At 40.8% G+C, this 12,587-nt stretch overlaps 1 protein-coding gene across 1 annotated transcript in view; it reads right to left on the bottom strand.

Moving 5' to 3' along the window:
* LOC122811318 (bifunctional methylenetetrahydrofolate dehydrogenase/cyclohydrolase, mitochondrial-like) overlaps positions 1 to 12,587 on the bottom strand; it is a 48,245-nt gene that overhangs the window by 30,207 nt on the left and 5,451 nt on the right. Inside the window, exon 2 of the mRNA XM_044083083.1 lies at positions 6,330 to 6,514. Coding sequence (XP_043939018.1) covers positions 6,330 to 6,514 — 185 coding nt within the window. The remainder of the gene's footprint in view (positions 1 to 6,329; positions 6,515 to 12,587) is intronic.

A 12,587-nucleotide genomic window follows, 5' to 3' on the forward strand; every position in this document is an offset into this window, starting at 1 on the left:
AAATGGGGTGTTGTACTCAATCATTGGTCTGATAAGTGAAGAGTACAGGGGTACAATGACCTCTCCTGATCTGGATGTGAATCCCTTCATGATCAGGTGGGCAATGTAGAAGGTCTTCCTAACCACTTTGGCAATGTGAGTGTCAAAAGAGAGGTTACTGTCAACTTGGGTCCCCAGGTCCCTGATAACTTCTTCCGTGTTTAATGGATTACCACCTATGTGGTAATTAGGGGTTACCTTGTTTTTCCCAAAGGGTATGACTATACATTTTTGGCATTTAGCTTAAGGCCATGGCTCTGGCACCAGTTATCCATTTCTATGAGACCTCTCTGGAGGATGTCTGTGTCTGATGGAGTGTCAATTATGGTGCCCAGTTTGCAGTCATCTGCAAATTTTGTCAGCCACAATCCCCCTATGTTTGCCTGCACTTCAGAAAAATAAATGCCGAACAAGAGGGGGCCCAGGACTGAGCCCTGTGGGACACCGCTCGTGACCGGCTTAGAGTCTGACATGGCACCAGCAACTCTAACCCTGTGTGTTCTGTCCTTGAGCCAGTTTGCAACCCATCTTGTGACATATGGGTTTACATCTAAGCTGGTGAGCTTTTCTATGATGCCAGAGTGGGGTATTGTGTCGAATGCTTTTGCTAGGTCAAGGTAGGCTGTGTGAACTGCCTTACCCTCATCAATGACCTTAGTGACCGTTTCGAAAAAGTCGACCAAGTTCAAGAGGCAGGATCTGCCCTTGACAAAGCCAAATTGGGTAGGATCCAGTGTCTGTAGGTCCCCAATGTCTTTATTTATGAGTTCCATTATGATCCTCTCCATAGCTTTGCAGACGAGGCTCGTCAAGCTTATGGGGCGGTAATTTCCAGGGTCCGTAGAAGCACCGCCTTTGTGGAGTGGGACCACAGTTGCCATACGCCATTCTTTGGGTACGTATCCTGTAGTAAGGCTAAGATTAAACAGCAGCCTTGTGTGTGGGTTTAGTTCCTCATTGAGTTCGTGTAGCACACAGCCGGGGACACCGTCCGGTCCCATTGATGCTGTGTTTTTTGCTTTAGAGAGAGCAGCTCTCACCTGGGCATCTGAGATGTTTGGGAGGCTAGACTCTGGTGGGATAGATATTTCTCCTTTTGGGGGGGGGGGGGAGAAATTTGCACTGAACCTGTCTGCCAGTATGTTGGCAATGTCTGTGGGTTCAGTGATTTTTTTTATCATTTTGGACTAATTCTGAGCATATCCGGGAGTTTCTACCCAGGTTTCTAACATAGCTAAAGAAGGCCTTATGATTGTCTTTTGTGTCATTAGCGATTTTTCTCTCAAAGTTGGCCTTGGATGATTTTATGAGTGATCGTAGTTTTTTGCTAGTATTGATCAGAGATGCCTTCCCTTTTAGGGATTTTGCTCTGTCATGTAGTAGCTTTCTCCTCTTGTTGTAGAGTTTGTTTATGGCTGGGGTCCACCAGACCGGGCGCCTGCCTTTGGTGGAAAGGGTCTTGATTTTATTAGGGATTGCTTGATCCATACATTCCTGGAGGTGCTCGTAAAAGGCATTTGTAAGGGTTTCAGCAGCGTGGGTTGTGGTTTCCACTGGCTCGGGGGCCTTGAAGGATACCACTCCAGTCTTAAGAAGTGTGATGTTGCACATATAATAGTCATGGGGTGTGGGGCTGCAAAATCCAGCACAAAAAAAAAAGTGCACAACATGCTTTAAGTACAGTTGAGGGTTTGTTTCTGGCTTTGTTGGCAGGGTTTGTAGGTGGTGTGTGTGTGTGTATTCAACCAATGGATGAATCTGATCTCATGAAGGCAGCTGCAGTAATGGGAAATGCCACACCACCACCACAGGACACAGCAACCTCAGAGTTCACAAAAACATTGTAAAAGTAAAGGGTATGCACTATGCATGAGTGATATACAAGGCTCTATACATCTCCTTCCACAAAGCACAAGAATACTTCTTTTTTCCCCCCTATAGAAGTAGGGATCAGTATAGCACTCACGTCAAATAGTGGAGTCTTGGTGTAGAGTTTGGATCAATCACAGAATTTTCTTTTTTTTTTTTTAGCTGCCAGAGTAGTTTCTTAAATATGATGGCACTGTGACTGCCCCTTTTCATCAACTATTAGCATAATACACAATCTAGCTGCTTATCCTGAGGCAACACTTCTTTACAAAACTGTCACCAGGTATATGCCGGTTACATCACAGCCTAGCCTTAAAATATTTTTTTTATTTCGTATAACAAGTACAATGATAATTTACATGAATACCGAGACTTCAAATTTAAAAAAGCATATGATATATAGTTTTATCTTGCATTATTTATTTTAGTAATTTGTTTCCAGAACGCATGGATGGTTCTTTTTTTTCAGTAATGAGACATTACGCTGTTCAGAAACGTACTTGGACTGTTTAGTTGGGGGGATGTCTACATTCTAGAAGTTTGCGGGCAAGTTTAAAAATCCTGGCTGGTAGCCACATCTTTGCTTCTCTACTGCTTAAATTTCTACACTGAAGCACATCTACATACAGGAGGAATGAGTTACAAATATAGTAATATCTCAGAGTTCACCAAAATGTCAGCCCAGTTACACGTACTGAAGAGCAACATAAAATCAAAGATGAGGTAATGACATTTTTTTTTTTCAGTTGACAGCTTTCAACCATACACTCTCAGTTTTTGCTCTCAGATTTCATTTCAAGAGGTGTACACCTAGTGATCCCAATTCAAACAGAAATTACAGTGCAGCATTTGCTGGTTGTCTTACAGATTATGAGAAAACAAGACAGTAGTGAAACTTTTCAAGTTTCATTTTAATTTTATTAAGCATCTTTGGCCCTCATTCCACTAAACCATCACCATCTCTGCAAGAATGGCTAGCTATTTTGCCACCCAGCAACAGTGCCTAGACTTTAAAAAATACTGTCATCCTGAAAAATCCCTGTTAGATAGTAAGATCTCTACACATTTTTTTCTTTACACAGACTTTGAAAGCTTACTTCCTCCCCAGGACTTTTAACAATCCACAAAAGTAGACTGCCATCAATAAATAGCCACCTCTGGTTTACTACAGTACTAATCTCATGCTATAACCAGGTCTGACCAATCATCCAATATTTTCAGGCTTCCTATATACTGATTTATTTATTTTTTTTAATGTGTCAGCCTTCCTTCGCATACAGAAAACCTTTCTTTCATCATAATGTCTAGGCTTTATTCTCTGCTTTCATTCCATGCCTGCAAAACTCTACCCAGCAGATCCTTGTTTAGGTTATCAACTATTTTTACCTTACAGTGACTTTAATGACAGTGTGTGCTGGACTCCACTAGTTTCATTTAGCTAAACCTGCTCTTTGCTTTTTCTGATCTATTTCTTTTGACCTTACACAATTTCAGAGTTGCCTGGTATTCCGCTGACATTTACACTTTGTGGTGTCTAACTAGATAAAAGAGTTTGCAGATTTTCAATGCTTTATTTCCTCATCATCCACAACATTTCTGCTCACAGCTCAGATTTTTTTCTTGGTATAAGTTCTAATTAAAAATTAAGGATAATTATTCCAAAAACCTACTAACACTATCTCTTTCTATAATATGTACGAAATGAAAAAAGGGATTCTACTGTATTACAAAAGAAGCAAGTTAACTTATTTTATTCTAGAAGTCACATTAGCAATGACTCAGCAAAAAAGGCATAAACAAAGTAACTATGGTAATGTTTTCCACTGTAATACTTACCTGAGCACAAAGCTTACTCATACATACTTGGACACAGCAATGACAACACATTTGCCCATTTTCATATAGCAGGAATAACCCCATACTGATAATATCAGAAGGAACAGACAACAGGACAGATCATTTGATTTCTCGGATCAACTTATTTTACACCACCTGTGACAATGTAACCGACTCTGTAGCTACTTTATGTCCCACCTTGCCCTTCTCATTAACATCTTCTTGGCATCCATTCCATTCTGTTAACACTTCTTACTCACAAAAAAATGCTGCACCGTGCTCACCTAGCCTGCTCTTTCCAGGTTGTTGTTTCACCTTTGCTTCTCAGCATCTACGCCCCACCAAAAAAAATAAAACAAAATAAGTGTCCTACCATGCTGCAGTCGTGTAGATTGAGCTAAAATATTGTGTCCCTTTGACACACACAGATACAAACACACACACACACAAACACACACACGCAGACTTGCACACACTTTTCTGCATGTACGTGATCTCCGTGTAGGACAGTGCCTCAGAGAGAAGGTTTCACAAGGAAGCCATATGAAGAATGTTAATGCCCTCTGTTGGATACACATCACTTTTATGTGCACCATCAGTTTAATGGGCCAAGTACTGTCTTCTCAAAGAGTTCACTTTTCCGTCGTTACAGATCCATAAGATCGTGGTTTAACCCTACATCCAGTGATAATTTTCTGAACTGTATTCTCCTCTCACTCTCTGCCTTCACCACATCCCCAACCTTAACCACACCCCTTCCCCTCTATGTTCCTTTGTCCTTCCACTCCCAGTTCATTCACTTCTAATTTCAATTCCCTCTACACTCCCTGCTTTTCTCCATTTATGATAAATTAACCTCTTAACAGCAGAGTTGATGTTTCCATCTATTCCCTAATCTGTATTCTACCACTCATGTTTTCTCAGTTCCCAACATTAATTTGTGTTTGTACAAAATGTGTGTATTTTGGCACCCAAGTATTTTTTCAGAATGTTATGAACACTTCTGTACTACATAAATACTAAACAGATGTTTATAACATATACAGCAACATACTATGAATTACACATTCTCCAATATTTCTACAGAAAAAGTTTTATAGAATGTGTTTACCATCATAAAAACAGTATGTTAAATTATTTCAGTTTTTTAGTTCTGTTCACACTGCCTACCTTGTCCTTGTCAAGACCCTTGGCACAACTACCTATGTGGGTATTAAAGAAATTCACAAACTCTCGAGTCACATTGCTAAACTTTACATTGTCAGCTGGACAGGGAATTGACATATTGACAAAACTCACGCCAAGAAGGGAGTCTCTCAATAGTCACAGGGCTCAGTCTTTGATACCCCTCTTTGGCAATTATTTCTCAAACAAAGATTACCGGCTAAAAGGTCTGATGACTGCACCATGATACCCATATACTGCATCAGGGTCTCATGTGTTAGATACAGGCCCACCATAAGGGTTACAAAGTGCAGCACAGTTACCCTCAGTGAATCTCCTGCCCCTCCTGTCACTACATTGCTGGCATGTCATACAATACAGATTCCAGTACTACTGACCTAGGTTCCTATGTTGACAATAATCTGTATTTTCACCACCATGTCTCAGTTTTGACTAGGAATTCCTACTGCTTCACAAAATTTTTCTGTCAGGACATACTTTCTAGGTCAAAGAATGTCCTTATCCCTCTAAATAGTACCATTACCAGACCCATCATCAAACAAAATGCACCATTTCTAATGTACCTCTCTAATTACTTTGTGCAACTTGAAAGGCCTTAGAGACTCCTAACTAGAACAATCTCCAGTTTAAGTCACGTACGCTACCCTGATGGATTAAAATTCCTCTCCCTCTACTCCATCTTGAGAGATAATCCTTGTTCAGTACTTTGCACTACGAAAGACCCTATGCTTTTACCACCTTCACAGAACAAACTGTCTAACAAGCATCAGATCCAAAGGCCTAAAACTCCACTGAAAGATCTACACCACCTGACAACGTTATACATTTTTTTACCCAGTGCCTTTCCCATCTTTGGAACGGATTCCCTTTGCACATCCTGCAAAGTACTTCCCAGACTACCTTTACAGTCAACCTCAATGACTTGATGGGCAACTTGAACATCATGCCTGATGTTAATGGGAATAAAATGTTCCACAGAGAAACAGTCTACTCTTGTCACTACAGAGAAACTAAATTCAGAACCATTCCATACTGTAGTCAGAACAGTTTTGATTTATTATTCTACATCTCTGTTGTAGAAAAAAAATAAACCACTCAGCTACTGAGAATTACCTATACTCCTGAGGTCAGCAACCAGTCTGGGACCTCTGTTTTGGTCACTTACTGAGTTGACTGTGCACTATTCTGTTTATGCTTTAACCAGACTAAGTTATCTCTATATATAAAAAAAAAAAAATTTTGCAACATGTACACAGTAGACAGTATAGAAGGACGCATACGTAATCTCTAAACTTTAAACTCAAAATACACCTCAAGTGGGGAAAAAAATGATGACAACAACTTCATAATCCTAACACAATGAATGGTTTAAAAAATCTTATCAGATGGACAAGACACACCTACGTCTGCTGCAGCCTTGGTTTTATTCAAGACGTAAGAATGACTAGCAGGGTTTTCTCCAACAAGAATAACACTGAGGTGAGGTCGCTTATTACCGGCAGCCACCCACTGCTGCACTTCTTGTTTGGCCTCTTGTCGAATCTGCCGTGCAAGTTTCCTTCCTGAAATTATGACAGCTTCATGTCTAAAAAAGCAAGAAATACAGCTTATTAACATAACTGTGGCATTTACATGGCAAACTAACTTTCTTTGTTTTTAGGGGGTTATGCTATACTGTAAAATCAATTTTGAACACTTCTTTACAATATGATGAAAAACAATGACAGTAGAAACTTACCAGAATGGATCTAAAAGAAGGCCCATCTTCAGAAATAATAATAATTGATGCTGCAGGCATTAGGACCACTTAAACAAAACTTTCCCCAGCTGTTTGTCTTGGCTGACTAATGTGTTCAGGAAAGACAAGACTACAAGTGCCTCCTCAATGACCACTTTCACCAAAATACTGTCCAGTTTGTAATGGCTCACTAAGGACTACAACTGTACAACGATAATCAAGTAAAATTATAAGAAAAAGGCAGCAGGGGCTAAATGTGATTTTTCCACTGCTGTCTTTTTATGATCTCTTCATAATCTCTCTGAAGTGCACAGCCATAAAACATTTAATAAGTTAAAAGCCTGTATTGTTTTCATTTTGTTTTATTCACTGTCAAACTAGGTAAACCTACCGGAAAAATCTTATTTTCAGGAGTGACCCTTACGTACTAAGTGTCCTACTCAGTCAGACAATTGTTAAAATGGATAATGAGGGAATCAAACCCTGGCAACAGGATGAAGATGGTTAGCAGCACAGCCTTAATCCTCTGCACTAAACTGCCAACTCTCCCAGCCTGGTCAGTTGACTACTGGAGTCAGTGCCAGTCTTCAGGTTACTGTAAGCAGTCCAGGAGATCTATTAACACTACACTTAAAAAATTTGTCAAAGTCTAATGAATACACACCTGATATACAAGTATATTTACAGCTAAAAATGTGCTGAGGTCATCAGATCCTACTTAGACCTTACTTTATTTCTCTTCACCCCTTATAAGAATTGCCGTACAGCTCACTCTTGCATTCCTAAATGACCAACTACCTCTCTGGGAATGCTGCTCCAGTCATCCACTATCCTTTTCTGTTTAAGAATACATCCTGTCAGGGACATCCACCTCTTATCTTTACATTCTGCCCTTTGGTTCTTATACAGCTCTTTACCGAAAATAGAGATTCCCAAAAGTTACCGATATTTCCATCATGCCCTATGTCTACCTACCTCCTTTCAACACTACACATGCTAAGCTCTTCCGGTCTCTAATCCCTTTTATTATTTTGTTGTGTCTTCTGCTGCAGACCATTTCCCATTTTGATGTCATCCTTTGAACTGCCTCCATCCTGCTTATGTCCTTATAATGGGAATTCTAAAACTGTGCTTAGCATACCATATATAGCCTCATGAAATGCTTGTAAAGAGGGATTGCAGCTTTCAAAGATGCAAAATAATTTGTACTCCTAACCCTTTTTTCCCGTGTAAACAGTACATCAGGGCAACTAAAACTCCATGTACTATAAAGAATTATGATCAAACTGCTGATCGTAACTATTTGTTACAAGATCTCAAGGTTAATTTCTTCAATCTATTCCCCAAACACATCAACAAAACTGTTAACTTTTGGTGATGCAATCATAATCCTTTACATTACAGAGTTGAACATTGTTATTAATGAGGCTTGTGTTGCCACACACTTGACAGCACCACATGACTTCATCAAAAACCTATAAGCTGTTATGCTTCACACTGCCGCATAAGCAATGAAGGTAAGACAAAGCAGGTAGATTTTAAAAGGTGTTGGTTGACAAGAGGTGCACTTTAGATGACATCTCTGTATCGGTGTGAATTGAGTGGCAGGTTTTAAAGCTGTTAGACCCCCAACACACACACACACACACACACACATTTTTAAATTACAATATACTGGAACAGAGAAAACTCCCCAAATAGTAGAAACAGTAATCACTGGGGCTCTGATCATAACCATTGTGTTCTTGCTCTTGAAATTAATTTCATGAATTTGTTTTTCAAACACATTAATAACATGGTCATGCTCCAACCACACATAATCCCACATGTTAAATGTACTTAAAGGATGAGACCACATTTATGGACTCTCTGTCATCAAGATAATGTAATTTCCTTTCTTCTTTCAGACATCTATATAATCATTTTATTTTCCTTCTTGACTGAACAGACTATACTTCACTCATTTTGGTACTCTGCTTTTCTGAATGCCTTCCCAGACTATTTCTGCTGTAATGGGCATTGCTGTCTGTAATCTCCCTGCATTTCCTTGATGCTATTTAATTTAATAATGTACTTTAACATGTACTTTCACTCAAAGGCTTTTTACTTCTGTGATGTCAGTTTTAATGCATCGTCACTGTTCTTCCATTATGACACAATAGCACACTTCCGAAGCTCTGCCCCATTTTCTCAAAATATGTTCCGTACTGAAGGCCATAATTCACACTTTTGAATGGCTAAGCTATGTGAATAAATTGCGAAATATACTATGTGGTGATTGATTACTTGCTCACAGGCAGTTGCCTACCTTCAGATCTCAGACTCCCTCTTTCAGATCTCAGACTCTCTCCCCCCTATCTGAGAGTAAATCTTCAAAACTGCTTGCTGTCAAGTAGGTTGCAGAAACAACAGTCTCTGGTTGCAATGGTCAGTTAAGTTCAGGCACACTGATGCCTCCTCAATAGTTCAATATTACCTTCCCTTTCTAGTCATCCTAAGATTACAGTCTTGTGTGTATATTTCCTCCTTCTCCGGAAGAGTTCACATCACTACCCTGATGTTCTCAAAAATTTTGAACATTCTAGATTCCTTATCAGACAGAAACAGACTTGTCATACCACTAGACATGCATAACTCTAACAAGATCTGAATTGCCCAATGCAGCCAATGACAATAATTCTGTATTTTAACTATATAATGCAAAGTACCTGATGTTCTTCGTGTTTCACTGTTGCAGTCATTACATTTGGGTAATCCTGCTGGCAGGTTGCTCTGTCAGCCTGAATTCTAAAGTCTTGGGTCCTGCGTCGGCTGCCGTCACCCCTTCCCTGACGTCAGGTCGTCAGGGGTATAAAAGAAGCAGCCGACTCCATTTTCTTCAGTCTTTCTTGCTGCGCGGTGCCCGAAGCAGAAGCAGTTCGCAAGTGCCGGTCGGCTGACTCCTGAGATTTTCGTGTTCAAATTTCAGATCCGAAGTCTTCATTAAAGCCAATTGCCCCGTTGGGAAAACTTTTTTCTTGCTCCAGACCGATGTCAGAAAAAGTTAATTGTATTTCTTGTGGAAAGCAAATACCTCATAAGGACTTTCATTCTTACTGTATTCCTTGCCTAGGCCCTGACCATAACATTTCAGGTTGTCGGTTCTGTGCTAGATTTAACCAACGCACTATTAAGCTTTGGTATGATTTTGCATTAAACTACTTTGGACACAGGTTTAATTATCCAGAAATGTCGGATAGCCATCCGACTACCGGAGTTCACACAAAAACGCAAAGAAAAAGATAGACAACCGAGGCCCAAAACCGATGACAAAGCTTCTCCTAAGCCAGATGCCGGTTCTCAGTGAAGCGCTTTCGCAGCCCCTGACACCCACTACTTTAGAGTCGCAGGCCACTACAGACTCCCACGTGGAGTCGGCTATGCCACTGGAAACTCAAGGTATTGGTGCCTCGGACACTATTCCTTCAGATGGGTCCGGAGCCGCTGAGCAGGCACCGGCTTCTGAGGGTGTATTCAAACCTAAACATCTATACATTAAAACGACTTCAGCTTCAAAGGCAAAGAAACAAACTCAAGAGCCATGTGGACAAGCCTCCATGCCCAAAAAACAGATGCTCAAAATGGCCGAAGACTTGATTATCTTGATCAGGGGTTCCCATCCCCCTCCTGATAAGAGGCCTAGGCAAGAGACAGACTGAAATCTTCAGATCAGGTTTCTATTTCTTCTGATTCCTCTTCTGATCAGGAATATTCTCTTCCCCCCCATGAGGATTCTGATGCTGAAGAATCTGTTCCTTCAGCTTCTCCTCCTGAGGACTATTATTTTGGGGAAACCTTGCATACCATGAGGGAGCACTTCCACTGGGAGAGCCAAGATTTTTCACAATCTAAAAAGAGGCTCGGGGACTTCTTTTTACTACCTCAACAAGGCCTCTAGCCATTCCACCTGTGTTAGACATTGTAGATGATGTGTTTTCAGAGTCTAGTTTGACCACTGATTCCTTACCTCCAGCTCCTGTTAAGCCTGACAGATATTACAGGGTTCCTGACTCTCATAAATTCCTTTTCAAAAACCCTGCTGCAGACCCAGAAACTATTTCACAGGGTCCCAAAGGGGTTATGGTTTCTGCTGCAAAAAACCATAACCCCTCTGACAGAGATTCTATGGCACTGGATAGATGGGGAAAAAAGGTTTATGCATCTGCTACCTTGGCTATAAGGGCCTTAAACTGTCAGTTTCATATGCTTAAATATCAGCAACATGTCATGGCATTGCTTAAACAGAAAATGTTGTTAAACTCTGAATGTGCAGAAAATAAGGAAATGCAGGATTTATTGCATGCAGCTGAACAAGATGGAAAGCATACTTTGCAATGTGGTTTTGATTCTCTGGTGGCCTCCTGCAGGTCCACAGTTACAGGTTCTGTAATTAGGAGGCATGCTTGGCTAAAGGAACAAAATTTACCTGATCATGTCAAAGTTAAATTATTAGATGCACCTTTACAGCATGATACTTTGTTTGGTGTTAAGGCAGAAGAGGTGTTAAAGAAAATGGAGGACAAAGCTAAATCTATGCAAACTGTCAAAGATTTTTTACAAGTACAGCCACCTAGGTTTAGTAGACACTGGCCTACAAAGAATTGGTCCTTTCCTGTGTCAGACAGACCTCAAAGGGGCAGATTCAGATGCCCTAGAGGCAGATCCCAGGTGCAAGGTTCATACAGATCAAAGCAATGGGGGGCTTCAAACTCCAAAAGTGGAGAAGACAAATCACAACCTTACAGGAAACAGTCCCAATTACTTCCCCCTGCCTGCACCAAGCACTTATCTCCTGGCAGCACCCTTAGGGGGAAAAAATAGCACTTTTTTCTCAAAATTGGCACATGACAACCCAGGACAAGTGGGTTCTAAACATAGTGTCACAAGGCTACAAGTTCCACTTCCATACCCTGCCAAAGGCAAATGGTTGGCCAAATCTGCCAAAAAATCAATGGGCAGAGGCACAACAAGTCTCATCCCTCATGGGCATGGAGGCCATTCAACAAGTACCAGAGCAAGAGCAGGGACAAGGATTTTACTCAACTGTTATTGGTACCCAAAAAGGACAAAGCCTGGAGACCAATACTAGACCTATCTATTCTGAACACATTCCTGGATATACCAAAATTCAAAATGTTGACTTTGCAGCAGCTTCTGCCCATGCTGGGCAAGAATGCGTGGCTGGTGACTTTAGACCTAAAAGAGGCATACCTGCATGTCCCAATCAGACAATCATGCAGAAGATACCTCAGATTCAAGACTGGCTCAATGAATTACCAATTCTCTGTACTGTCCTTTGCCTTAACTACTGCACCCAGGGTCTTTACAAAGTGCCTTGCATCAGTAATTGCATTCTGCAGACAAAGAAGAATACAAATATATCCTAACTTGGACGACTGTCTAATTCAAGCAGAGAACAAGGACGTTCTTCTTCAGCATCTGGCGTTTGTGAAAAGACTTCTAACATGCCTAGGGTACACAGTCAACGAAAAGAAATCAAAACTAGTACCCTCTCAAGAGATAATATTCCTGGGTGCAAGCTTAAATACAACTGCCCAGATGGCTTATCTCAAGCCAGACAAACAAAGGCAACTATCTATTTCAAAATGTTGGCAACAAAGGCCCAGTTATCTGCAATAAAATTTCTGCAGGCTTTGGGCTTCATGGCATCCTGCATCCTACTAATTCCATATGCAAGACTGCATATGAGGAAACTTCAATGGTACCTAAAAAGTGTTTGGACTCAACATTGCCACAGCCTGGAAACAATGATTACTCTCATTCCCTGCCTGCAACAGGAGTTTCGATGGTGGGCGAAGGCTTGTCACCAGAACAAGGGACAGCCATTCACATTACCCCCAGCCAGGCAGACACTAACAAT

Source organism: Protopterus annectens, chromosome 9.part0 (genome assembly GCF_019279795.1).
Source record: "Protopterus annectens isolate FY-2018-M chromosome 9.part0, PAN1.0, whole genome shotgun sequence".
Taxonomy (NCBI): Eukaryota; Metazoa; Chordata; order Ceratodontiformes; family Protopteridae; genus Protopterus; species Protopterus annectens.